The 26,918-nt window shown below is 39.1% G+C and overlaps 1 protein-coding gene across 4 annotated transcripts in view; it reads right to left on the bottom strand.

Moving 5' to 3' along the window:
• Nucleotides 1-26,918, bottom strand: part of KDR (kinase insert domain receptor) — a 174,364-nt gene that overhangs the window by 24,097 nt on the left and 123,349 nt on the right. For 2 of the 4 annotated variants that reach the window (XM_082464439.1, XM_082464433.1), the window contains one exon: nt 1,204-26,070. The exons of 1 other annotated variant lie outside the window; for it this stretch is intronic. In XM_082464439.1, coding sequence (XP_082320565.1) covers nt 26,058-26,070 — 13 coding nt within the window. In that variant the 3' untranslated portion in view covers nt 1,204-26,057. Of the gene's footprint in view, nt 1-1,203; nt 26,071-26,918 lie in introns of those variants that run through there. One more of the 4 variants, XR_014264489.1, reaches the window with a different exon arrangement.

The following is a 26,918-nucleotide window of genomic DNA, read 5'->3' as shown; positions in this document are numbered from 1 at the left end:
GTTCTGACCGTTCTGATGCCACCTGGCACATGTGATTACATAATCAGAGCTGATAGAAACCTCTGATCACCACATATACACACAGTCTAGTACAGAGCAAGCTCTAGCCGGGCATCAGACATGTGGGGCTCAAGTTCCTCCACTGTCATTAACATCTGTATGACCCTAAACAAGTCATTTGTCTTCTCTGAATCTCAGTGTCTTTGCAAAGGAGAAATAATCATATTTATCATATTATTATTAATATTACATTTCATCAATATATGATATGTAGTATGTTATATTTATTATATTAACAATATTATTATTATTATTATGTCTCATCAGCCTGCTATGAGGAGCCAATGAGATAATGTTTGTGAAATTGCTTTGTAAGGGGTGAAAAATAATTAAAATGAAAATGGAGTATTTGGAAAAGTAAATACTCTTTCATTCCTTTCTCCTTTCTGATGCAATTTTTGACAGTTTTGTAAACCCATAAAACTGGCAGAATATACACGGATGCCATCTCCCATCGATTTATTCTGTCCCAGCTCTCTACCACTTGGCCTCCTAGGCCACCCTCCCGGTGGCCAGCCTGTACTCCCATTTCTAGCTCCAGTTTCAGAATGACTGCCTTTGGAGAATGGGGTTTCTCAGGAAGAATATTGCACAATCAGAAAACACTGATCTGCCAAGGCTGTAACATTTTTTTCCTGGAGCCTTTTCAGGAATGTGTCACAGGAGGTGGGGGAGATGGGCCATGGAACAGAGAGTACTAGGCACCGGCCACCAGGTAATAAAATGTCCAAGCATTCCTTTTCAAAATCTAATGAAGACATCAATCTTCATTAAGTCAAAGGGTCTGGGGTCCACAGCGGTGAGATTCACTGAGCCGCTTCAAAAAGCAGGAGGAACAATGACCAAAATGCAGGCCATAGAGCAAGAGACAGTGAATTCTAGAACTCGATGATGTCTGTTTTCAACAAGGGTTGAATTTGCCAATAGCTGTTATCACTAAACATGAGCCCTGAGCTCAGTGTGATGCCAGAGCCAGCTTGCACCAAATCAAGAGAGCCAGTTCTTCATGGCTCTTCCCAACCCCATGCTCAGGGATGTCAGGTTGGGAGCGTGTAATCAACCCAGGTGGCAGTATTTACACCACGGAAACCAGCAGGTGCCACCAATAGGGTCCCCCACTCCCCACCCAGAGAGCCAGCTTACCAGCACACCATTGCTTAAGCTTGTATACAAATGTCAACAAAATGTGTGGAATCCTGAAATAGCTTTCAGAAGAGCAATGTTGTTCCTGAATTTCCGTGTGAACCACTGGAGGGAAAAAGTTTGTGTATATAAATATAACAAATCCTTTGCTTTTGGATTCCAAATCACCTTCCTCATAGAGCCTCTCTTTTCCTTCAGGCTGAATGTGGAGAATGGCTACCACTGAACTGAGAAAAACCTGAGTCACTGTTACATCCTTGGCATTGTCTACTTGATTGTTTTTTCCATGAGTGTTTCCCAGGCTCCAACCTCCATTGGTACAGAGGACCCCTAGGGACAGCAGTTATTCTGCAGGGAGTACACCCTCAGAGCTTGAGGGATCCTGTAGAAAAGCAGGGGCAAGATGCTGCTCTCTGCTTGGAGGAAGTCTGCAAAACAGACTGGATTCAACTGAAAGAGGCCAACCTCAGGAGGAGAACATAATTTTCTTCTTTCCATACCAAACCATAGGATTAATGAAGAATCAAGTGGAATAAAAATGCAAACATGCACAATATTCACTTCCACAGACTTTTCTTTCCCTAATGTCTTTGGGGCTATAGCTGGTGATTTGCATCACTCCTTACCATAACTTACCTAGAGGCTGAAAGGAAAAGGAGTGGGGAAGAAATTAGCATTTATAGAGCACCAGCTCGCTATCAGGTCCTAGAGTGTCTTATCTAGTTAACATAGCAACCATGCAAGGAAGGTACTATTACCTCCATTTTTTCAGAGCAGGAAAGGTAAGAATTATCTAAGGTTACCCAGCTAATGGGTTTGGGAGCAGGAATTTGAATACTGGTCTCTGACTTTAGATTTTGTGCTCTTTCCACACTTTCTACTACTTTATTGACCCATGGAAAAACAAAGCCCAACTGTGGAACCAGTTCTGGAGACACAGGTGCAGGCTGAGTCTGGTCCCTTGGGGCTGGCCTTCCACAAGGATACACATTGGATTGTCTAATGAGAGAAAGCTAACAGATATTCAGGTGCAGGACTTGCAATTTCTCAGGGGCAGTTTTGAGACAAACACCAATTCTTTGTTGTCATGCTCATTAAAGATGTAAAATAGGAGAAGAGCATGGGAATCAGAGACAAATCCTGGACAAGGTTTTTAAGAATTTTGTTTTCAAGCTCCTCTGTTCTATAGCCTAAGTGGCCAACTACTCCCAACTTAGCCTCAAATTACCACCTATGTTCTTTAAAGAAAAACAGAAAATAATGTCTTTTCCAATAACTTTACACTGGGAGAAATACATGATGGTCTTACCTATAGACTTGGCATTGGCAATTGTGCATCATTTTGTGTCATATCCCAGGCTAAGGAATGTGACACACTCCCTTTGGTTTCCTGGGATACACGCCAACAAAGGACTTTGTTTTTCCAGGTTTCAGTGATAAATATGTTATTGATACTCATACCTTAAATTCATAGAGTATACCAAGTCACAATTCAGCGAGGTTAACAGTTCTCTTTTTAGATTTTGGATGAAGTGGCAAAGAGATACTCCATTGATTTCTGCACACTACACCTTTACACAATTGAAAACAATAATTTATGCTTCCTCTAAATCTTCTTTTCACCTGGGCAATGACCTCATTTAATAGGCTTTTTATATTTTTGATTATGCAAATAATAGATATTCAAAAGTTAAATAATGAAAGAATTCTAATGTAAAATGATATAAAATAGGATGTTATTTTAATTGTTAGTGCACATCCTAACAAGAAATGATACCTTAGGAATTTAATGTTACCCCAATTCTTTAAATATACTAAATTTTATATACAGTTTTGTGTAAAATATTTTAAAGTTGTTATTGTGATAACCTAAAGTCTGGCAGGAGAGAAAGAAAGAGAGGGAGAGAGAGAGAGAGAATTATGTATGTGTTAAGTTATGAATATGCTCAGTTGAAAGTGCCTTTATGACCTCCAGATAGAAAGGTATGCAGTGGATATATGGGTCTGGAACTCAGGAGGAAAGTTTGGACTATAAGTATAGTTTTGGAATTTATCAGTATATAGATGGTAACTGGAGTCATAAGAATGGATAGGATCATCCAGTAAAAGTACACAGAGTGAGAAGAGGATAGGGTCTAGAACTAAACCCAGAAGATCCCCTACATTTAAAATCCAGGGCTGTTCAGGTGTCTAAAACCATCCAAATACTTCCACCACCTCGGGGCCCATTCCAGTGGGATTCTGTCTTCTTCTACCTGCTGGGTAAGTTCTGATCCAGAAAAGACACTTCACTGATATTTCAGATCATGTTGGATTTTTTTTCTACACCAATGTGAAAGCTGCATCATGGGAGAATTAACATTTTTTAAAAATGGCACGGGAGAACTCACACTTGAAGTTAGGATGTAGGAGCAGTCAAGTGATGCAAATCCAAAGATGACTCAGTTATTAGAATTACCAGACCAGGACTTTAAATCAACTATTGTGATATGTTAAAGAAGTTACTTAAAAATATGGATATAATAGGTAAAACTATGAAGTATTTCAGGAGAACAATTTAAACACTAAAAAATAGAAAATATAAAACTGAAAAATATAATATCTAAGACACTTGGGGCTTATGAATAGCATTTAGACACTACAGAGGAGAGTGAATGGGGAGATAGAGCAATAGCAATTGCTCAAATTGAAGGAAAGAAAGAAAAAAGATAGAAAAATGAATAGATTATCCATACCATGAATAATATCAAGTTTCTAATGTACACGAATTTGAGTATGAGGGGGAGAGAGATAAGCAGGCAGAAAAACATACTTAAAGAAATAATAACTGAAACTCTCTAAATTTGATGAAAACACCAACCCATGGATCCAAGATATTCAACAATCCCCATGCAAGATAAATACAGAGAAAACCCCTTCTAAATACATGATGGCCAAATTGGTGAAACATAAAGAGAAAGAGAACATCTTAAAAGCAACCAGAAAATAAGACATACATATAGGAACAATGATATGAATGATAGCTGATTTCTCATCAGAAACTATATAAGACAGAAAACATCACAGAAGACAAGACAGAAAACATCTCAGAAGACAATGCAACACCATCTTTAAAGGAAATAAACTGTCACCATAGAATTCTATATCCAACTAAAAATATTCTTCAAAAACGAAGGTAAAATAAGGATATTTTCAGATGAAAGAAGGCTGAGAGAATTTGCTGCAAGCAAATTTATACTACAATAAGTACTAAAGAAAAATTTTCAAACTAAAGAGAAACGATACCAGATAGAAACTTGGATATACAGAAAGTAAAAAATAATGAAGAAAATAGGTAATGGGCTCTCAGTTTCCAGTCCAGCATGTAAGGAGCTTTAAGAAGTCACCACTCTGTGCTAAAAACAGTAAAAAGCTGAACAAACTGGAAAATCAACAATTCTTCTTAGACCTGTCAGAGAAGTGAGGTCAAAGGTCAAACTGTTGCCCCTCAAATTGGAGAAACAAGTGAATACAGAGAGTCACAACTTATTGGAGCAGAAACTCACAAGTAGGATTTTCTGTGGGAACCACTACCTGGGCAGAAAAACCTGAACTGTAATTGACAAATTGCTGGAGGCTGAGTGTGGACAACTCTGAGAGTTCTCAATGAACAAGTACAATTTGAAACTAAAAACACATTTTCTTGCCTTGTAAAAAGGCATCTATTTGGCTTTTAGTACAAAATTACTCAGAGAAGCAGAGAAAGCCAGTTATTGAAAAAAATTCCCCAACAAATTTTAGTCACAGTCCCTGTCTTTAGCTTGGATTAGAAAACAGGAAACTACAAACCACCTAATATCTGCCCTTTTGAAGAAATCTTATTTAAAGAATAAAAAAAGAGGGAAAATAAAACAGTCCCTGAAATACAGCAGGTGGTTTTTAGAGGGCCCTGGAAGCTTGCCTTAATCATGCTGGTGAAATGGAACACATGTGGTCATTGGAATATGGCCATCTCCTTGTTTTATGCTAGTAATGATCTTCATCTGAAGGGAAGATGCTGGCCTGGGCACCATTTGATACCCCTGATGCAATCTGAGACATCAAGGTCACGTAGCCCCAAGTCTTCCATTCCATACCTTCACTGAACCTCCCCCATATACAGTCTCTTGTCACTGGATGATGAGAGAATGATGGACTCATCAGGGTAGAAAGACACTTCATTGATGGAGCCAGCATGGCTGGGCAGCTTATACAAAATCCTCGTGCTTCTGATATCCCACACAAACACAAACCTGTTGGCTGAGCCAGCTGCTATCTTGCTTCCATCAGATGATCAAGACCATCTCAGAAGATTCTTTTGAAAGTGGTGCACATTTTTTTGAAATATCTCATTATTTACATTATCACCCTCCAAAATCAAATACTTACAGATCTAACAAAATATGTACAAGACCTATATGAGGAAAACTACAAAATTCTGATGAACAAAATCAAAGAAGAACTAAATAAATGGAGAGATATTCCATGTTCATGGATAGAAGAACACTATATTGTCAAGATGTCAGTTCTTCTCAGCTTGATCATAGATTCAATGCAATCCCAATCAAAATCCCAGCAAGTTATTTAATAGATATTGACAGACAAACTGATTCTAAAGTTTACATGGAGAGGCAGAAGACCCAGAAGAGCCAACACAATATTAAAGGAGAAGAACAAAGTTGGAGGACGGATACTACCCAACTTTAAGACTTACTGTAAAAGCAGCAGTAATCAAGATAGTGTGGTATTCACAAAAGAATAGAAAATGGATCAATGGAACAGAATTGAGAGCCTAGAAATAGCTTTCCAAAGATATAGTCAACTGTTCTTTGACAAAGGAGAAAAAACAATCCATTGGAGCAAAGACAGTTTCTTTGACAACTGGTGTGGGAACAACTGGACATCCACATGCAAAAAAAAAAAAAAAAAAAAGGCTAGACACAGACCTTAACAAAAATTAACCCAAAATGATCACAGACCTAAATGTAAAATGCAAAACTATAAAACTCCGAGATGACAACATAGGAGAAAATCTAGATAACCTTGGGTATGGCAATGACTTTTTACATATAATACCAAAGGCATGATCCATGAAAGAAATTGATAAGATGGACTTCATTAAAATTATAAACTTCTTCTCTATAAAACACAGTGTCAAAAGCATGAGAAGATAGTCCACAGACTGAGAGAAAATATTTACAAAAGATACATCTGATAAAAGACTGTTATCCAAAATATACAAAGAACTCTTAAAACTCAATGATAAGAAAAAACCCAACATGATTAAAAAATGGGTCAAAGACCTTAACAGATACCTCATTAAAGAAGCTATACAAATGGAAAATAAGCATATGAAAAGATGCTCCATATTGTATGCTATCAGGGAGATGCAAATTAAAACATCAGTAAGATGTCTTCACACCTATTAGAATGACCAAAATCTGAAACACTGACAACACCAAATACTGGCAAGGGTGTGGAGTAACTGGAATGCATACATTTCTGGTAGGAATTCAAAAACAGTACAGTCATCTTGGAAGACAGTTTGCCAGTTTCTCACAAAACTAAACATATTCTTACCACACAATCCAGCAATCATACTCCTTGGTATTTACCCAAAGGAGTTGAAAACTTACGTCCCACAAGAATCTACACAGAGATGTTTATAGTAACTTTACTCATCATTGCCAAAACTTGGAAGCAACCAAAGTGTCCTTCAGTGGGTGAATGGACAGATAAACTATGGTACATCCAGACAATGGAATATTATTCAGTACTAAAAAGAAATGAGCCATCAAACTATGAAAAGACATGGAAGAACCTTAAGTGTATATTACTAAGTGAAAGAAGCCAATCTGAAAAGGCTACATACTGTGTGATTCCAACTATACAACATTCTGGAAATGGCAAAACTGGTGACAGATCAGTGACTGCTGGGGGAGGGGACACAAGGGATGAATAGGCAAAGCTCACAGGAGTTTTAGAGCAGTTAAAATACTCTGTATGATATTATAATGATGGGTATATGTCATTACACATTTGTTCAAGCCCACAGAATGTACAACACCAAGAATTAACCCTAAGGTAAACTCTAGACTTTGGGTGATTATGATGTGCCAATGTAGATTCATCCTTTGGTAACAGATGTAAAATTTGGTTGAGTGATGTTGGTAATGGGGAGGCTGTGCATGTATGGGGCAGAGGGTATATGGGAAACCTCTGTACCTTCCTCTCGATTATGATGTGAACCTAAAACTGCTCTAAAAAAATAAAATCTTCAGGGAGACTCAGTCATGGGGAGGGGGGGTCCCACACTTTTGTGAGTTTTACTTCCAAGAGTTTTAGCAGGCCTTCATAGTAAACAGTGGAGAAACCTCTCCCAGTGCTTCCAGCAGGGAAGGGGAAAAGGAACCATTTTGAAATAGGCTAGAATATTCTGTTCTTCTTAACAAGGACTGTGCTCAAGAGAAACTATTTTATCAAAGCCCAACTTCCTGGGGTTCTATCAGAGCCTAACCTACCCGGGGAAAGGGAAATACCTAACTCTAGCCCCTCCAGCCATTCTGTCCTACCTAAGGGATGAGTGGGGAATAAAACTGAGAAGCACTGATGAAATTCACTGTCCAGGGCACAGGCTCACCAAAAGACTGCAACCTAATCACAGGACTGTGGAACACTTTCCCTCTTCCCACACCTTACCACCACATTACTAAAGGCATATTTACTGCAGCTCCTTTACACACTACATCATGCCCACCTTTCAACAAAAAATTATAAGGTATTCTAAAGGGCAAAAAACTACAGCTTGAAGAGATGGAACAAGCATCAGATCCACAGTCAGATATGACAGGAATGCTGGAATTATCAGACGAGGAATTTAAAAATCTATGATTAATATGCTAAGGCTTTAATGGGAAAAGTAGACAACATGCAAGAACAGATGTATGATATAAGCAGAGAGGTAAGAATTCTTAAAACTAATCAAAACAAAATTTTAAAGGTCAAAAATTTTATAAAAGAAATAAAGAATGCCTTTTGATGGCATTAGTGGACTGAACATAGCTAAGGAAAGAATCTCTGAGTTTGAGGATATGACAATAGAAACTTCCAAAAGTGGAAAGCAAAGAGAAAAAATAAAAGACTTAAAAAAACAAAACAGAGTATCCAAGAACAGGCATAACTACAAAAGGTGTAACATACATAATGGGAATCATGGACGGAGAAGAGAGAAAGGAAAAGAAGAAATATTTAAAGCAATAAGGACTCAGAATGTTCCCAAGTTAGTGTTAGACATGAAACCATAGATCTAGGAATCTCAGAGAACACCAAGCAGGATAAATTAAAAACAAACACGAAAACAAAAACCACACCTGGGCATATCATATTCAAACTTCATAAACCAAACATAAGCAAAAAATCTTGAAAAAAATATTCATGTATAGAGGAGCAAAGATTAGAATTACATCCAACTTCTCTTCAGAAACCATGTAAGCAAGAAGAAAGTAGAGTGAAATATTTAAAATGTTAATAGAAAAAAAACTACCAACCCAGAATTCTGTACCCTGTGAAATTATCCTTCAAAAGTAAAGGAGAAATAAACACTTTCTCAGAAAAACAAAAATTGAGGGAATTCGTTGCCAGTAGACTTGCCTTGCAAGAAATGTTTAGAAGTTCTTTGGAGAGAAGGAAAATGATATTGGTTAGAAACTCAGATTTACAAAAGGAAAGAGCATCAGATAATTAACAAGTGAAAGTAAAATAAAAACATTTATTTTTCTTATTATTAGTTTATCTAACAGAGAGTTTGTTCAAAATAATAATAGCGATAATATGTTCAGTTACGAATGCTTATAAGCATATACACATATATAAGCATACGTATATACATATGCTTATATATAAGTGAAATGAATGACACCAATGATATAAGGGACAGGAATATTCTGTTATTATACATACCTAAAAGCCAGAAGAATACTAAAAAATTAGGAATTAGGAATATTAGGAATATTAGGAATTAGGAGTATTCTGTTATTAGGAATAGGCAATATTCTGTTATTATACATACTCAAAAGCCAGAAGAATACTAAAAAATACCCAATTTATCCAAAAGAAATCATGTAAGCAAGAACAAAGAAATAAACAATCAGATGCAACAATTTGAAAATAAACATAAGATGGTAAGCTTAAACCCACTTGCGTTAGCGTTAAAACATGGTTGCAAATTCTTTGACATCCACTCCATTGAACGTTGGAGTCCATCTCTCCTCCCTTGAATCTGGGTAGGCTTGTGAATGCTTTGACCAATGTGACTTTTGAGTCTAGGTCACAAAAGTTCACACAACTTTGGCCTTGTTCACTGGAACACTCGCTTTTGAAACCCTGAACCAATATGTAAAAATTTCAACTACCTTGAGGCTGACATAATAAACCTGTGGCTTAGTCATAAAATGGAATGCTACTCAGTAACATAAAGGAATGAACCACTAATACACAAAACAATATGATCAAAACTTAAAAATATTATGCTGAGCGGGAAAAGCCTTACAAAAAGAGTATGTGCTGTACTACTCCATTTATACAAAATACTAGAATAGGGAAAACTAATCTATGGTAGAAAAAATCGAACTGTGGTTGACTTTGGTGGGGGTGGGAGTTGGCAGAGATTGATCGGGAAGGGCATGAAACAACTTTCTGAGCCTGATGGAACTGTCCTATATCCTGAAAGAGGTTTGGCTTATACAAGTTTATGAATTGTCAAAATCAGCGTGTATCCTTAAGATAAATTAAGATTTATTTTGTTTGTATATTATATATCAAAGAAAAAACTGCAAACAAATACTGAACACTACTTAATGTTATGCAAACCGAAATGTTTATAGGGAAGCATACTGATGTCTGCAATTTACTTTGCAATGCAATAAAGAAAAGATGCATTAATGGATTGGTAGGGGGATGAATAGGTGAATAGATACACAATAAAGCAAATATAGTTAAACGTTAGTGGTAGACTCTAGGTGGAGGGTGTACAGGTGTTCACTATGAATTCTCTCAACTATGCTGTAGCTTGACATTTTTCATATTAAAATGCTGGACGTTTTTCCAAAAAAGGGGGAGAAAAAATTTTTTTAGGAAAGGGGAAGGGGGACAGGCGGGCAGGGAATGAGTACTTAGGGAGTTGCTCCTTCTTCTTTGCTGTGATTCTTGCTTTATAGACAGAAGAAATTGCTTCTATACAAACTGATTAAACAAAGATCCCAGTAGAATGTAATTTTACAGGATATCTATATTAAGTGGTTTTCAAATCCTTCCAGAATCGGTCGGAAATGCCCAGGTTCCTGAAGTTGTAGGAGAGTTCCTTGCCTGAATTTGCCATGGCCTGTTCATGGCTGGTGGCCTGTTTGGGACTGAGCTGGCGATCCCCAAATGCAGCAAGCATTGCTTCCAAAGATGCTCAGACTGAGAGATCTGCTGAGAGGATAAGGTCTCCAAATGGACATCTCACAGGATCTCATTATTCTAAAACAGCCCAAAGAATGTTTCCTACGTGGCGCTAAAAGGGATATAAGGGGGAAAAAAATCCCCTGTACTATCAACTCCAGGAAGGCAGAGGTCTATGTATCTTGCTCACCATTTTTTCTCCAGCAGTTTAGTACAACGTATAGCACAAAGTAAAGCCCGGTTAAATATTTGTTGAACAAATTAATGAACTGAATGATGTTCCCTCCTATTGGAAATCTTGGAGTAAATTTCAAAATTAATGATCCACACATTTCAACTGTCCTCTCTACTCAGCATCAGTGGAAACAACTTCCAGCAAAGTCTTGCTAAAGTATAGAATTTTATATCTTTGCCAAAACGGTTAATAGGTTTTTCCAGTAAGAGGACAACCAAAACGACAATTACTACTGCTACTATTATTTATTAAGCAAGTGCTATAAAGCTAGGGGCTATGTTAAGCACCTTACCTTGTCGCCAATCCCTGCAATAACCCTGAAAGGTAAAAATGGGATGAGAAAAACAGTGCTTAGCTAAGACAAATAATTTACCAAACGATATGCTGCCTGACTCCAAAGCTTACTTACAACACTTATCACAGTATAAGGTGCACGTGCTCTGTGCAGAATAACATATAAATAAATGTAGAAGACCATTATCTAGTTAGGTTGCTTTTCCCCATGTGCATATATGGAGAATCTACTCTTAGCAAACACCCACTGCACACCATGGTGTGTGTGTATGTGTGTGTGTGTGTGCGCGCACGCGTGTGTGTGTAGTAACTGCCTAAACAATTAAAAGAAGGAAGGAAGCACATCCTCCCTGGCCTTTGGCCTCTCCCTTCCTCACCCTCTAGTAAATACAAGTCTGTCCAAACGAGAAAGCTCTTCCTACCTCTATTAGAAATAGTTACCCCAGCATTATTATTCTCTACCCAACAGTTTTTTAAAAAATATCTGTTCTCATGAAAGGATACTCCTGGGGGTTTGTTGTTTCTCCATGCCCTCAGTGGACACTCCAAAGCCCTGTTCCTCTCTCCAATGAAGGTTCATTTGAACCCTGGACATGTACAAACGATCCTGCTTTGATCACAACCATCACTAAATAATAGCACAAGAATAGCACCCATACAGGGACATAGGAACCATAGATCTGGGGAAGAAGCTCATCCTGCAGAGAATCAGGAAGTACCAAAGATTTGTCTTCAGTGCAATCCACCATTCCCTGTCAGGGTCCCTCTACTCCATGTTGAAAACCTTCCTACCCAGCTGGAACCTTGTCTAGAAATGAATATCTACTAATAACATGGGTCTGAGTTAGGACATGGGATTTCTAGGCCACAGTCACAATGTCACAACTAGACTCATGTTATACACGTTCAGTATTAGAAATCAGAGTTCTATTCCTGAAAACACGTCATATCATTAGATATGAAAATTGATCAAAAATAAAAACTAAATTAAATTCCTCTTATATTTTCTTTTTAATATGAGGTATATCATAATTCAGAATAGTGCATAAGATTTATATCTACAGTTAAAATAATAATTACATCAATATCCATCTTGACACACAAATCCCAAAAGAGATCCACTTCTGAAAACAATGACCTAATTCCAGAAACTGAACATAGCCAGTATTCCAGGAGCCCCCTCAGGACACTCCCGAATCACATTCTTTATGAAAAATCTTTTTTCACCTTTATGAAAAATCTTTTTTCACATATTGGAATAGATGGACTGCAGACCTCATCTTTTTTCTGGATAAATCTCCAAATATAAAGCTTGGGTATTCTTCATTGCTGCCTGCTGCCTGGAACGTTTTTGTTGCACATGTGACTTACAGAAATGTCTTTAAAAAGAAAATGCTGGGTATGCTAACTTCATTCTCTCTTCTCTTTTTTCCTTTTTTTTTCCCTCCTTCATCTCCTTCTTCTTTCCTCCTTAAAGATCACCGGACACCATCTTTGAGGCTGCCTACCACAACTCATTTGACTCTTCCATGATTTGTGAGAACTATTTAGACCACAAGTCGCAGATAAGGAAATGAAAGCACAGAAATGTTAATTATCTTAATGCAACACAGAGAGCTAAGAGATGAGAGATGTGAAAGAAAAATCAAGGAAATCTGGAAGATAGGACAAAAATCTCCAATCTCTAATCCATCTAATAAAAATTCTGGAGAGAATAGAGAGTAGAAGAGAGGCAATATTTAGAGAGATTATAGATGAGAATTTTCTGGAGATAAAGAAATAAATGAGACTTCAGGCTGAAGGAGCACACAGGGTCCTGAGCAATAAATAAACATAAATCTACACCTAGGCTCGTTGTAGTAAAACTACAAACATTAAATTCAAAAAGAAAAATCTTAAAGCTGCAAAGGAGAAAAACCAATTATCTCCAAAGACATGGCAATTAGACAAACAGCAAACGTCTCATCAGCAACAATAGGTACCAGAAGATAATGAAATAATACATTCACAGTTATGAAAAAACTGTGAAGAAAGAATTGTATAACTGGCTAACCGATCATTCAAGATTGAAGGTGAGATAAGACCATCTTTAGACTAACAAAGGTCAAGGAAGTTTTTAATGCATAAATCCTCATAGAAAAGAATGTACACAAGAAGAAATTGAAAACAGAAGAAGTGAATGCATAAAGTAATGGTGAACAAAATGTTGGTAATATGTTATTAAATCTAAACAAGGATAAAAAATTTTTTAAACGAAAACTAATTTTAGAGAATTTAAATTCCAGTTCACATGAAGATGAAGACTGGGACAGTTTAAAATGAATGCATTCTAAATTCCCATGTTATTTGAAAAGAAACTGGAAATAGTGATTAATGTTTTGCTTTGTTCAGAACAGGTGGATTTTCTTACAGAGCATTGTTTTTAAGCATACCTTTTACATAAAACAACTTTCATGTTTTCTAATTTAAAAAATAATACTATCATGTAGGCATTGCACGATGAAGCTCAGGCAGGATATATAGCTTTTCAATGCTTTAAAATCTGATGAGATTTTACATTTGTAAAATCAATATACTTTGAATACTTCATACTTGTGCAAAAAGAGTTAACTTATATTTTGAAAACTCTATTTCCCCAAAAAAGAAATTAAATGATTACGGGTTGAGTGTTCATTATGAAAAAAGTTTAATATTTTGAAAGGCGTAAGTGAAACTTTTACAAGCTATAATCTGGAACGGGAGTCTGAACACCTTAGCTTTCTGTGTGATCCTAGGGAAACCACTTTAACTCTACGGACACCAGTTTCCACATTGAAAAGTAAGAATTAGATGATCTCCAAGAACCCTTCCAGTAATGTGCTTCTAAAGCATTTAGAATGTTTCCAAAAGTTTACTGTTATAAAGGCTGCTGCCAGTAACATCTTTGTGCAGATAGCCTTCTCTTACTTTTGTTTAGTTCAGATTCATTCCTCAGTATAAATTTCCCAGGAACAGGATTAGTAGATATAAATATTTTTAAGGCTTTTGATACAGTGGACCAGATACATTCTCAAAATTGCTTTCCTAAGGCATTGTACCACTCATATCAGTTGATAAACTGGCAGTAGTTATTAAAGGCTTTAAAAATGATCTTAATCTTAAGTCTGCCACTCCACCGCTAGGAATAGATCTCTAAAAGAAAGAGAAAAGTGGCACAATTATCAAATTAATATTTTTACATTTATAAATATTACCTATAATATTTTTACATTTATAATGTAAAAAACATGAGAAAAACAATTATCAAACAACAGGGGACTGGTTATTACACATTTAATAATGGAATACTATGTGACCATCAAAAATCAAGATTTAGAAGAGTGTTTACTACCATGGGGAAATGTTCACAGTATATTTTCAGTGAAAAAGCAGACTTACAAAATACATGCATATTATTATCCCATTATATCCTTACATATCTATCTATGTATATATATGTAAAATATACACACATATATACATAAAATATGTATGTTTTTGTATTATTAATATTTGGTTTCTAATCATATATATTCTAAATATACACATATATTCTAAATATATATAACATATATATTTAAAATACGTATGTTAAAACCAAGTAATAATAATGGTATTAGGTAGAAAGTAACGTGATTTTAATTTCCTGAATTTTAAAAATTTTGTACGAAGAACATATATTAGTTTTGTGACTTGAAAAAAAAGCAGGAAAAAGAAAAAGAAAACCAAACAAGTCACTCCAGTTCACCTCATCACTCACAGTGAATGGCTCCCTCATCCAGACTTATTTTTCTTCATAACAAACCCAGTTTATTCAGGCACACGGTCCTGTGCTTCATGGCAAAGCCATGGGCTTCGGCCATCCCACCCTTGGTTCCAAGGGCTTCCTGACTGATCTAAGGATAATCCCATCCTCCTTGCCAGTGACTGATTCAGAAATGGCCAGCTCTGACCAATGAGCCATGAGGTGAAGTCCAGGGTGTAAGTGGGGATCATTTGCTTGTCTCTGAGAGACGGCTCCACGATGACATGGTTTCTCTTTTCTTTCTCACACTGTCACGTCTGGACCAACCACAGCCATCTTGCTTTCTGTGTGACACTGAAACTGCCACTGAAGATCAAAAACCAGAGAGATGGAAATAACCTGGGTCTCTGGTGGCATCGCAGAGCTGCTAAAGCCAGCTCCACCTCCAGACTTGTTGTTATGTGAGGTAATACATCATTTTCTTATTGTTTAAACCAGTTTTTCTTAACTTTCACTGTGTATCAGAATCTCTAGGGAGTTTAGAAACTACTGATCCCCAGGTTATTCCAAGGTCAAGTCAAGGTCTTCAGGGGCAAACCCATCTGAGTCAGAGTTTTCTGTTCATTACACCTGAAAGCACTTTGACAGATAAAGACACCTTTGCAGACACCTCCATTGTTGTTTTCCTTAAACCTTCAAGGCAGGGATTTGCTTTGGGGTTTTCTCACATTGATTCCTCCTGGGCTGAGGTCTTCGCCTCTAAAGTGCACCATTACTGACGTCTGTTTCTCGGGGACCTAACAAAACCCATCCAAAGCCTGTTCCATGTGACTTTGCATATTTGTAACACGTTAACGATCAAGGATGTGGATGAATCTACTCAGTCATCCCGAAAAGTGTTTACGTTTTCAATAAATATTTTGTGACAAGTTACCTTTACCAAAAGTTACACTATATTTTAGTAAATGTTGAGTTTAACTATCAAGTGAATACAATATTTGAATATCTTATGGTTTTGGTTGGTACACTGTGGAAGGTATAGGGTGCTAGAATCTTCGTACATTCCATTTTTATAAATCGCCAAATAAGCTTCAAAAATATTTTTCATGCAAGTACATTCATAAAATCACTCTTAGCAAGGAAGCTGTTATAAATAGTACCTGCTTAAAAGAGTTCAACAAGCTCTGGGAAATGAAATCTTCCAGAGTATCAATTCTCAACACAGACCATCAAAAGCACCATATCTGAACAGTTGGTGGGTACAGTGGAGGGGGAAGAGAGAGGGGAACACAGGTATCTCGTGAGATACATAGTGAAAAAAAAAATCAGAGCCACAAATAAGAATGACACCTTTCAAACTGACCCACCACTCTACCTAACCAGGCCCTAGGAAAGCAAACTGGTGTGAGGAGGGACAAGCTTACACCTTTCAGGGACTAACGCTTCATAGGGATGGCTGTACAATTAACATGAGCTGTGGGCTGCCAATAAAACGTAATAAGCTGGGCCCACACGACGGCAGGATCCCTGCGGGAACCCAGTCAGGCCCACCACACTAATGGTGGTTTTCGTGCCATTAAACAGCAAGTATGTTAATAATTGTGGTGGTTTATCTCAACACTCCCTGGTGCTCTCAGTGCTTAACTCAAATGCGATGTTCATCAGCTTTTGCTAGTAGCAAGAGGGAGAGCTTTATCAGAAAATGTAAAGATCACTTTGTGATTATTATTTCACCTTGGGGCAAGCCTACCCTAAGCGTCCCCCGCACGGCACCTGGTGGGACATTATCTTCTGAAGGTTCTGGAAATGAGTACCACAGCATTTAGATTTTCATCCATGCCTGCCCCACTCCACCACTGCCCCCATACTTTTAAAAAAATTTAATACTGGGCTGACTTAAGTCACACAAAATGGCAGTTGATAAGACACGGAGTAAGCTGTGTTTTCGTCTCGGCATAGCCTAGCTGACCTGGTCACTCTCTACTCCACTCCCACCTGGTTCTTGCTGGCCACAGAGCCACTTACTGTCTTGCCATCCTAAGTCTACTGCACAGACTCTGTTATCTGGTGCGCTAAATGCTCAAGGCTGTCATGCTGTCCCCCTGTGTGCACTCAGCACTTTACATACAGTACAGGGTCCGAGGACGACCATGGACTAAGAACCCCAGCAGGTTGTGGAGGTCGGTAGTGGGCTGACACTAACTTTCAATAAAGTGCCTGGTAGGAGACCCTCTTGTCACTTAAGAGAAATCAATAAAGCTTCCACTTGGAGTGAATCAGTCTCTAGGAATCTCCCATCACAAGTCAGTGGATGGAAGATTCAGCCAGCATCTTAAAGAGAGCAGTGACATCACTAAGCAGTCACATCACAATCTGCCTTGGCAGGGAATGCTCATTGGATTCTCAGATCAGACATTGTCAGTGTTCAAATATTTCTGATTGGAAGCTGCATAGAGGAGACCAGAAAAGAAAGAGAATGTCACCTTGAAAAACTGTAGTCTGCCACCCACCCAGCCTTAAGCATCTTATCCTGCCCGGGCACACAAACTCCAGAGAGCCTGACAGCTGGAGTGCTAGCTGGCCAATTCAAAGGAAAGAGCCTTTCCTATAGTCTGCTTAGAAATCCAGAATCTTAACTTGATTTCCTCAGCATCCCACCCCAACTGTTGGTTATTCGCCTGAAAAACCCTGTCTCTATAAAATTTGAAGACACTCAAAGACACAATTACAGGAGTTTTCACCAATTGTTTTGTTCTTACACCATCTCAGAAAGTTCCCAAACAACTTAAAGTTAACTATGACAGAAAAGCCCCAAATGAGTTTCTGAAGGTCAGGCTGAATCAGGCTGATAAAGAGAGGGGATAGAGAAGATTATATTGTTATGGGCGCTACCAACATATTTTTCTAATACATCTTATTTCGGGTTGGTCTTGATACCAATTGGAGTCTGAGGAATGGCAGATTTCTCCACAAGCCTAGTGGAGAGATGTTTCTAACAGGTCCTACAATATTTACTATGAGTTACAGTGCTTGAATCAGCTTCTGGGATTAAAAGCTGGATCCACTATTTCTTACTAACTGTACAATTTTGTACAAATAGGTTAACCCGCCTAAACTTCAGTTTCCTCATCTGTAAATTGGTGATAACATTAGTACCTAGCTCAGAGGGTTGTTATGAGAACTATATTTATAACTGCTTAGTACCCTGCCTAGTACAGACTAAGTTCTTAATAATTTATCGATTATTATTGTTGCTGTTATTATTATTTCTATGAAATCAATGGAAGTAATGAGGAGGTGCCATTGGTACACAAGGTAAGGGCCATTTAGTAGCTATTTGCCCAGAAATGAGACTTAGAGTCTCCTTCCTTCTGACAGATGCAGTTTTAATGGCCTTGCCAGGCATCCACCTGGCCATTCCGGAGGGGCACTCGACCTTCACCAAGCTCACCTGGCAACCTAACGCCGCAGTGCCAAACCCTGAGTTAGCAGGAAACGCCAAGCCAGCTGGCTGCCACACTGAGCCTTGACAGGACTTCAAAGCCTCCCTCAGAGGTGACTCTTTAGCCCTCCCAATATTAGGGAAACAAATGGTCCTTCGTGGCTGCGGCTCCCCGGGGTCCTTCCTCCTCAGGAGGTTCATGGCTGCCGAAGCTGCAGAAAGCTCAGCCTCTTGACCCATCATCGGTCACCATTCTAACGATCTGGCAGGAAAAGATACCTGCCCTCGGTCCCCCTGGGGTGGACCCACAGTAATTTATGAGCCAGCAGAGCAGCCCTTCCTCACGACTTAATATGCTTAACAGCTAATTGCATCTGTGTAGGCATTACACTTTACATTGTGCAGCTTTATGGAAACAAACCCCGGGCTTCCTCGGACTCCCTTAAACAGCTCCTTATCTCGGAGAGGGAGATCCTTATCAGGGCCATATGTTAGAGGCCTGGACTGTTTCCAAATGACCCCAGGAGAGTCTGGGGCCTAATCAGTCTGCAGGCCCAAAGAGGGGCCTTGAACAGCGTCCCAACCTGAACCAGCTGGGAGGCCAAAGCCAAGGGAGGAGCTTCCTCCCTGCCTTCTGTCCTCCATAAACCTGTCAAAGGCCAAGCTGGGGCCCAGATGACCCACATCAGCTCCTCTGCCCCGGCGACCAGGGCTTCCTGTGCTGACCTTCATGCCACGTGGAGCTGGAGCGAGCAAAGCCCAGGGGATTACTGAGCACCTTATCCAAAGTCAAAGTGAAGCTTTTGCCCTCCCAGGGGTGCCGTAGAAGGATTCTTTTGGTAGTAACACTTGGCTTTTTAACTCACAAGCTAGCTAAGCCCCTCCAACCCCCGAGGGAACCAGTCAACGCTACCGCCTTCCTTTGGCCAGGACGGCAAGGTAGGCCCCAACCCGGAGAGACAACTTGCTTCGTACACAATTACTGCAAGGCTTGGGAGATTCCCAGCCTTGGCAGACACAGAAAACACTCCTTCCCCTGGGTTACAACAATTCAGTTAAAGACCGAGTCTTAAGGAACTCCTGGGGGAGGCGGGGCCGCCAAGTGTAAAGAACAGGAAACGTCTCCCAGCGTGAGGAGCCCGGGAGCCAGAGGGGCCCTGCCGGAGTTTTCCAGCCTGTGACTCACGGGGCCACTTCCCTGCTGAACCCGGCCTGCACTCCGGCTCCTCGGCCACTGTGTCTCAGAGCCTCTTCCTGTCTCCATTCCACCCAGGCCCCTGAACAAAGCAGAAGTCTGGAGTCCACGGCAAAGACTAAAGCGTTGTGTATATATTTGGGCGTCATCTGTGGAAGCAGCTATTTTGAAAACAAAAAAGTAACTTCCCTGCCCTCAGAAGAACTTGGTGAGCTCTTAGAAGTGTCTACGTTAACAATTTGAGACTGAAATCTTGATTATCACCTCTTGAAAAAAGAAAGGAAGACATAGTACATTCTTTTTCATCGATTCATAGTAATAGGTAAGGAACTTATTGAGCACTTGTGTGCCAGGCACTGTCCTAAGCCCTTTACATCCATTACTTTATTTAAGCCTTATGACAACCCCTGTATGATTGTTATCTCCATTTCATGAATGAGGAAACTGAGGCTCAGAGAGGTCAGTAACTTGTACGTGATCACACAGCTAGTATATGGTAGAGCCAGGATCCAAACCCGTCTGTCTTACTCAAGCACCCAGCTTCTTGGCCTCTTAATATTCTGGGCTGAAAGAGGACTTGGAGGCCATCTGAGCCAACTGGTACTCTGATCCTCAACTCTTATAACTCCTCTCCAACAGCCTTACAGAACAATCTCTACTTACTCCAGGGGAGGGAGACTCTGTGAGGCACAAAGGAAAGAGCATGTGATTGGCCATCAGATGGCCCAGGGTCTGCCGTTCTCATGGTTTCTATCCATTGGTCTAACTGCCCTTTGGCAACACAAAAGAAAGAGCACTTTCCATGGAAGCTTCCTCATATATTAAAAGAGAGCCCTTGCATAACCCCTTAAATCTGCTCCAGTCTAACTAGTTCCAGTTTGCCAACCATTCTGTACGTAAGACCATCCCAGTCACCCTCCTGTGGGTGTGCTACAGCTTGTCAAACGATCTCTTAAGTGTGGTTACAAGAACGGAGAGTCAGAATCAAGTTGGTCTAATCAGCAAGGAGACTGGGGGACAACTCCCTCCCTTGATCTCCCCATATTTACACAACTTAAAATTTCCTTCACCTCTTTGGAAACTCCAACGTACCCTGAACATGTAGTCAACAAAAGCCCTTAAGTTTTTTTTTTTGCTCTTGCTCGTACCTAGGAAAGCAAGCTAAAATGCCAAAAATCAATTTGCTGAGAGCCAATTGGCTAAAATTCTATTTACCAAATGACCGATTTTATCATTGCATTCCACAGATATTGAGTACCTACTACTGTCCAGACACTGTTCTAGACACTAGAGATAAAGTAGTGAACAAAATAGACAGAAATTCTTGTCTTGATGAAGCTAGCATTCTTAGTATAATGGAATTGCTCCAGCCACTTTTGAGTTCTTATTGCTTTGAATGTCATTTCAATAATGCCTCAAATGGCATATGAGACTTCATCTTGCATTTCTAGCAGCAGTTAGTAAGAACAATTCAGCATTTCACATCATTGTGATTAGTTTGGATCCCTTGACAGAATTTATATATCAATGGCAAATATATAATACAATTTTATGCTGAAATTGATGAGTTTGAATGACTCATTGAAAATGATTAAATGTATTCATGGGAAATGTAAGCCTATGTCCATCAACTTTTGAAGAATTGAACTTTCCATAAACTTCTGTTTTGAAGACAGAGTGAAAACCAGGCCATTACAAGTTCACAGAAATCTTCAATACAAATTGATGTAAACTTTATAGATAATTCTTAAAAGTCTGGGGTTTATTGACAAGTTTAATTTGATGAGTTCATCATTGGGCAAACCGGTCATCTGACAAGCTGATTTTTAGCAAATTGGTCATTGTCTAGCTGATTTTTGGCAAACTGATATCTGTTAAGCAATTTAAAGTTATTGCTAAGCCATGGTGCCCCATCCCAAAATTTGTGCAGAAAAACTGAATTAAGTTATTTGAGTCACTGACCAGTGAGCTCTTACTGAGTCCTGACTATCACACTGCAATCTTCCCAGGCACTTGTCATCCAGCAATTTGGTCTTCATGCTGAGTCCTTATGCCAGTCTTCAAACCTAGGGAACCAGGGGCAGCAGAAAGTACCACTGGAGACCTCCAAGCAGTTTGTCAATGGTAAGTTAATTAACAATCTTTGAGAACTATCATTCAACAAGCTGTAAACCTAACTTCCCTTTCCCCAGCAGCATAAGAAAATAGCTACCTTTATTGAATACTTTCCACTTATCAGGTAGTATGGTGGGTACTTTACATACATATCTCATTTAATTCTTATCCAGCTAAGGAAAAGAAGACTCAAAGAGGTTAAGTAACTTGCGCAAGACCATACAGCTAGTAAGTAACACACTTTCTTCCCTCCGGAAATCAGATGTTTATTGTAACACTAAGCTTTTACATTTAGTCAAAGTGGATTTAGCTTGTAGATAAAGCTGCCTGAAAGATGGAAATATTTAAGCCAACATATATTAACTAAGACACTTAAAGGTACCAGGCCACCTTCATATGTACCTTTTATTTGGTTGGTTGATTTTTCAGATGACTCAGCTCACTGCCTTCCATCAGGAGAGAGGATCCCATCCTGGTTCCCATCCCAAATACGAACATGTCCCCAAGGTATAAGGAGACTGGATTCAATCCCGGCATAACCTTGCTTACTGGGGTTTCAAATTTTAACTGCCAGTCTTCACTTGTAACCTGGTGATAATAGCACCTAACAGGAGGGCCCATTACAAGGATTTAATGAGATAAAATGTGAGGAGTGCATAGCTCAATGCCTGGCATATGGCAGACGATCAACAATCAAGGTTATTTCTCTGTCCTTCAGGCTACTCAGGTCTGAGTGACTGCAGAGCTACTTGAAATGTCTATCACCATGAAACAGAGAAACATAATGAAAGTTGAATCCATGATATATATTTATCTAAAAATTCTATTACCATGATTAAACTTGTTCTAATATATATGTCATCCAAAATTAATACTTATTGGTACTTCTTTTTTAAGTGAACATTACTAAGTAATTCTGTAAGATTGGACTCAGGAATAGTTTCTGGCACGACATCCTCTTGTCTTGTTCATCAGTCAGAGAAGGAATAAGCTCTCCTGCAGTGCAAAAGACTACAAGAATGAAAGCTGGGCAGAACACTGAAATTTACTGATGAATGAGGTTGATAAAGGAAGAATAAGGATCTTTTTTTCTCTTCATGACAGGTCCTCAAGGCAATTTGCCAACCATATTAGACAGGGGCAGGGGGAAAAGGCACAGCAATATATCATGATCTATTCATGGTGATTGAACTAAAAGAAAATTCTGTTTCTATTGGCTTCAAGTATATGCTGCTTAAAAGATTCTCAAGGTGGTTTATACAGGAGTACACTTTGATTTGTAAAACAGATGTATTCATGAAATGTTGCATGCTACTTGATAATATTTTGAAATACCCAAGGGGAAGTCATTATACATTTAGAACAATCCCTACTGAAGAATTCCTAGTCAAACTAATGGCAATGATGGAATTTATTCTTTCCGTACTTTGGATTTTCATCCACTGGAAAAGTTTAAAAGGTAGAACAGTAGTATAAAGGTCAAACAGTGTTATATGTCAAAACAAAAGATTCCTTCTATGTTGCCATACAATGCCTGCCAACATGGAATTCTTCTGGATGCATTAACAGAATCTCCTCTTGCTTTACAAGGGAAATGCAAATTTTTCAAGGTGAGGTGAACCAGACCAAGAAAAGCATTTCCTCAGCCTTCTGTCAGAAGGCTTCTTATCTGGTTTTTCCCATGAGCATCCTGACTCTGACGTCAGGTTAAGCCCCCCCATGGTGGAATCTATGTATTACAATACCTAGAAGGGTTCTTGAACTCAGATCTTTATTCAAAAATGACTGAATGAAGAATGAGCCAATAATGAGAACTATGCTCAGTTTGTTAAAGGGGTACCATAAGGATCTGTAGAGAGTTCTGGAATAAGATTGGAGTTCCTCCTCTCTAGGATTCTGCTGATAACCTGTAACCCAAGCAGCTAAGAAAACAGTTTTGACCACTGTCTGCTAAGGTGCCTGGCACACAGTAAACGCCTAACAAACATTTGTAGAAACCATCAGTGAGGATCCCTTTATGTCTCCTACATAAAAGGAGGAGATTGCCACCCAGTCTACACTGTGATGCCTACATCTTGCTTTAGGGTCCCTATTAATTCAATGAGTTAATATTAATAAACTCTTTTCAAAAGAGTGTCTGGCACAATGTAGCATTTTTAAAGTACAGTTAAATATAAACAAACAAATAAATATTACTTGCTTAAAGTTTAGTATTAAGGGCTGAATCTTTGGTACCTGATTTCTCTGGAGGGCCTTGCTTTTCCCCACTATGTGCTGCAGGATTCCTGTCTGCCAGTTTTCTTGTTAGCTTGGGGGATGAATGTGGAATGTTGTTGCTCACTACGTATCCAGCCTGAATTCTCTACTTTGCATCTGGGTTTTCATTTCCATTTCTGTTCTCTCTGTGGCAATGAACGGAATGTTTTCAATCCCCTTTATCAGGATAAGACATTCAGCTTAAAGAGATTCCATGCAAAGCACCAGGCTCCCATGAAACCTCTCCCCATAACAATGGTTCAGAGGGCTCTTGATGAGTCATTTCTTACCCCATATCCTGTGAAGTACACACGGGATCAGAGTCAGCCACTGAGAGTATCCTTCACACTGAAGAACTACACTCACTTTCCTGGCCTTATTCCACACCCCCTGCCCCCCACAAACGTCACTCCCTGAAGAAGGGAGACGACAGAGAGCAAAGAATGGAATACAACTGGAGCGAAGGACAGCTTTCTTATTCCCTGCCCTTTTTCTATGCCAGTGTATCTAAAAGTTGAGAGTTTCTAGCAATTATAGTATAGTATGGGGGTATGCTGTCACCAGTTACTGGTAAGTACACTGATCATAGGTTCTAAAGTACTCAGAATAAACAAAAGTTGAGACTAACATAAAAAATCAAACCATATGTTTTCATTCTTTTATTTTTAAACCAAAAACTATGAGTGAAACTATTGAATGTAATGTTGTTCTACAGGTAGCAAGAAGTCACATAAAGGTCATATGCTGTGTTGTAAAGAAAATAAAATCTAAGACACAGTTTGATATCTTCTCATTAACATTCACTCGTCAAGTATCTGTCACAGTTTACTGTAATCCTTGTCTTATCAATAGTCTTCCTTAGAATACTTCTTTCCTAACTCAGAGCTCTTATCTCTGAGTCAGACCTCAGCTGAGCCTGGTATGTTCTACCACTTTAGCTCCAGAACTTCAGGCCAACTTACATTTCTCTCTGAGTTGCTCCTCCCAGATTCTTCTAATTCTCTCCATTCTGATCGAAACTAGAGCAAATGGCTTTATTTTACCTTTTTAACCTCTATTACCTAGGAGCATTCTGTAACTTTCCTCCGCCAAAATCAGACTTAATATTGGTGTCACAAAGACTGCCCAGATTTCCACTTATGTCTAAACCCTTACGTGGGAGAGACTCATGTAGAAAAAGGAATTTCATAAAAACAGATTGGAACCCCCTTTGATCCTGTGCTCACTCCTTACCTGAAAGCATGGACATGACATGCCTACTATCCCTAAGGGACAAGGGCACACAAATGTGGAAAGATTTATATCAAGAGTTACTCACTGAAAGGCTTTAGCTTTCTGGGTTTGCCTACATTTTACCATGTGGGTGATGAATATCCGAGTGAGAGGCAGAAAGAAAGACATACTAGGGGAGACAGGAAAATGGGTTAACTACAAAGTTGTGGATTTGAGATTTTTACTTTTCTTCTTTCATTGAAACAGACGTTGATAGGAATAGTTAGTCCAGGGGTAATGAACTTAAACTTCCCACCACTCTCCTCTCTCCTGTGATGTGGTTGAGGAGAAAGGCTGCTGGGGGGAGGGTTCACAGGAGAGGAAGTTTAGTGGAAAGAGAGAAACAGAAGGAGAAGGGACAAAGGGGTTTGAGAAGAAGGGGAAGAACAAAGCAAGTCAAGGGAGAGAATGAGAGAGGTCAGGAGCCAAGGGGAGACAGTGTGGCCTCACCTAAAACACACCAAATACCTTCAGTGAAAGCCTTGAAAATGAGACCGTGCAGGAAGCACTTTAAAAAGCTACAACGTTCTCTTCAATACAGGGGCAAATGAGGAGAGAAAAGGAGCTAAGAACAAGGGGCGTGGAAAACAGAAAAGAGAAGAAGGAGAGGGCCAAACCTCACCTCTTAATTATTCTGCCTGAGGTGCTGAAAGCATTTCTTTATGAAGTGTGAAGTTTCAAATGAATCCAAATTCCTGGCATTGGAAACAGTGCCAGGGGCCGCTTATGAGAAATAAAATCTCTTTTTCCTCAGATGAAGAAAATTCTGTTTGTCTATGAGGTCTTCTCCATCTTGAATAACCTAGACTCTTCTGCCATTCATTTACTGGACAACACTGTAACAATGGGAAAGACAAGACCAGGCGTGACCTACAGTTTAACATCTGTCAGAAGACCCTACTCCACTAACTCCAGCCAATGGCCCAGTCTGTAAGTGCAGTGCCCAGGAAGCACACACACCCGGAGGCACCCTCTTTTCCATCATAAAGTTGTGCAGAATGTCTCAGTGAGATGATAGAGTTTGAAAAATGGTACAATGTGTATTTCCCCAAGCACAGGGGAAAAGAGGTATATTTAATAAACAATGCTGCCATGATGGACAGCCGCTTGAAGAAAACAAAGCCAGATCCCTACCTCACTCCATATACAAAAATAAATCCCAAATGGATTTAAATGTAATAAAAGAAGGAAGGCAATTTAGAATTTTGCGTTATTTTAGAATTGGGAAGACCTTCCTCAATATGATTAAAAAACCCAGAAGACATTTAAAAAAAATAGGCATATCTTTTGATTATATAAATGTTTCAAAATCTTGTATAAAAAAATCCCACGAAGAAAGAGTAGGACCACACTTTGGTGCCAATGATCTTTGGATAATTCCACTCACTGAATTCAGGCAAAAGTAATCATTTAAAATGGCAAGGTTGGATCTGAGGTTCTGACACTGCAAGGATAGAGTAAAGCATTATTGAAAACTATAGATATGCTCCATGCTTCCCTGCGCTGCCAGGTCTGGCCACCTGTCTCGGGATCTCTCGCCCCATGATTTTCATGGTTGGCTGTTCTAACAGGCACAGGGGTTACTAGCGAGCAACAAATACTGTTGGAGTATTTATCAGGTATCTCTCAGTCCATGTTTTAAGAATCTCAGAAGTGCTTGGAATTTAACAAGAGTGCATGTGTG

Source organism: Balaenoptera physalus (assembly GCF_965194825.1).
Source record: "Balaenoptera physalus genome assembly, chromosome: 5".
Lineage (NCBI taxonomy): Eukaryota > Metazoa > Chordata > Mammalia > Artiodactyla > Balaenopteridae > Balaenoptera > Balaenoptera physalus.
Note: the sequence above shows the minus strand (reverse complement) of the source record. Positions and strands in the feature narration are given on the sequence as shown.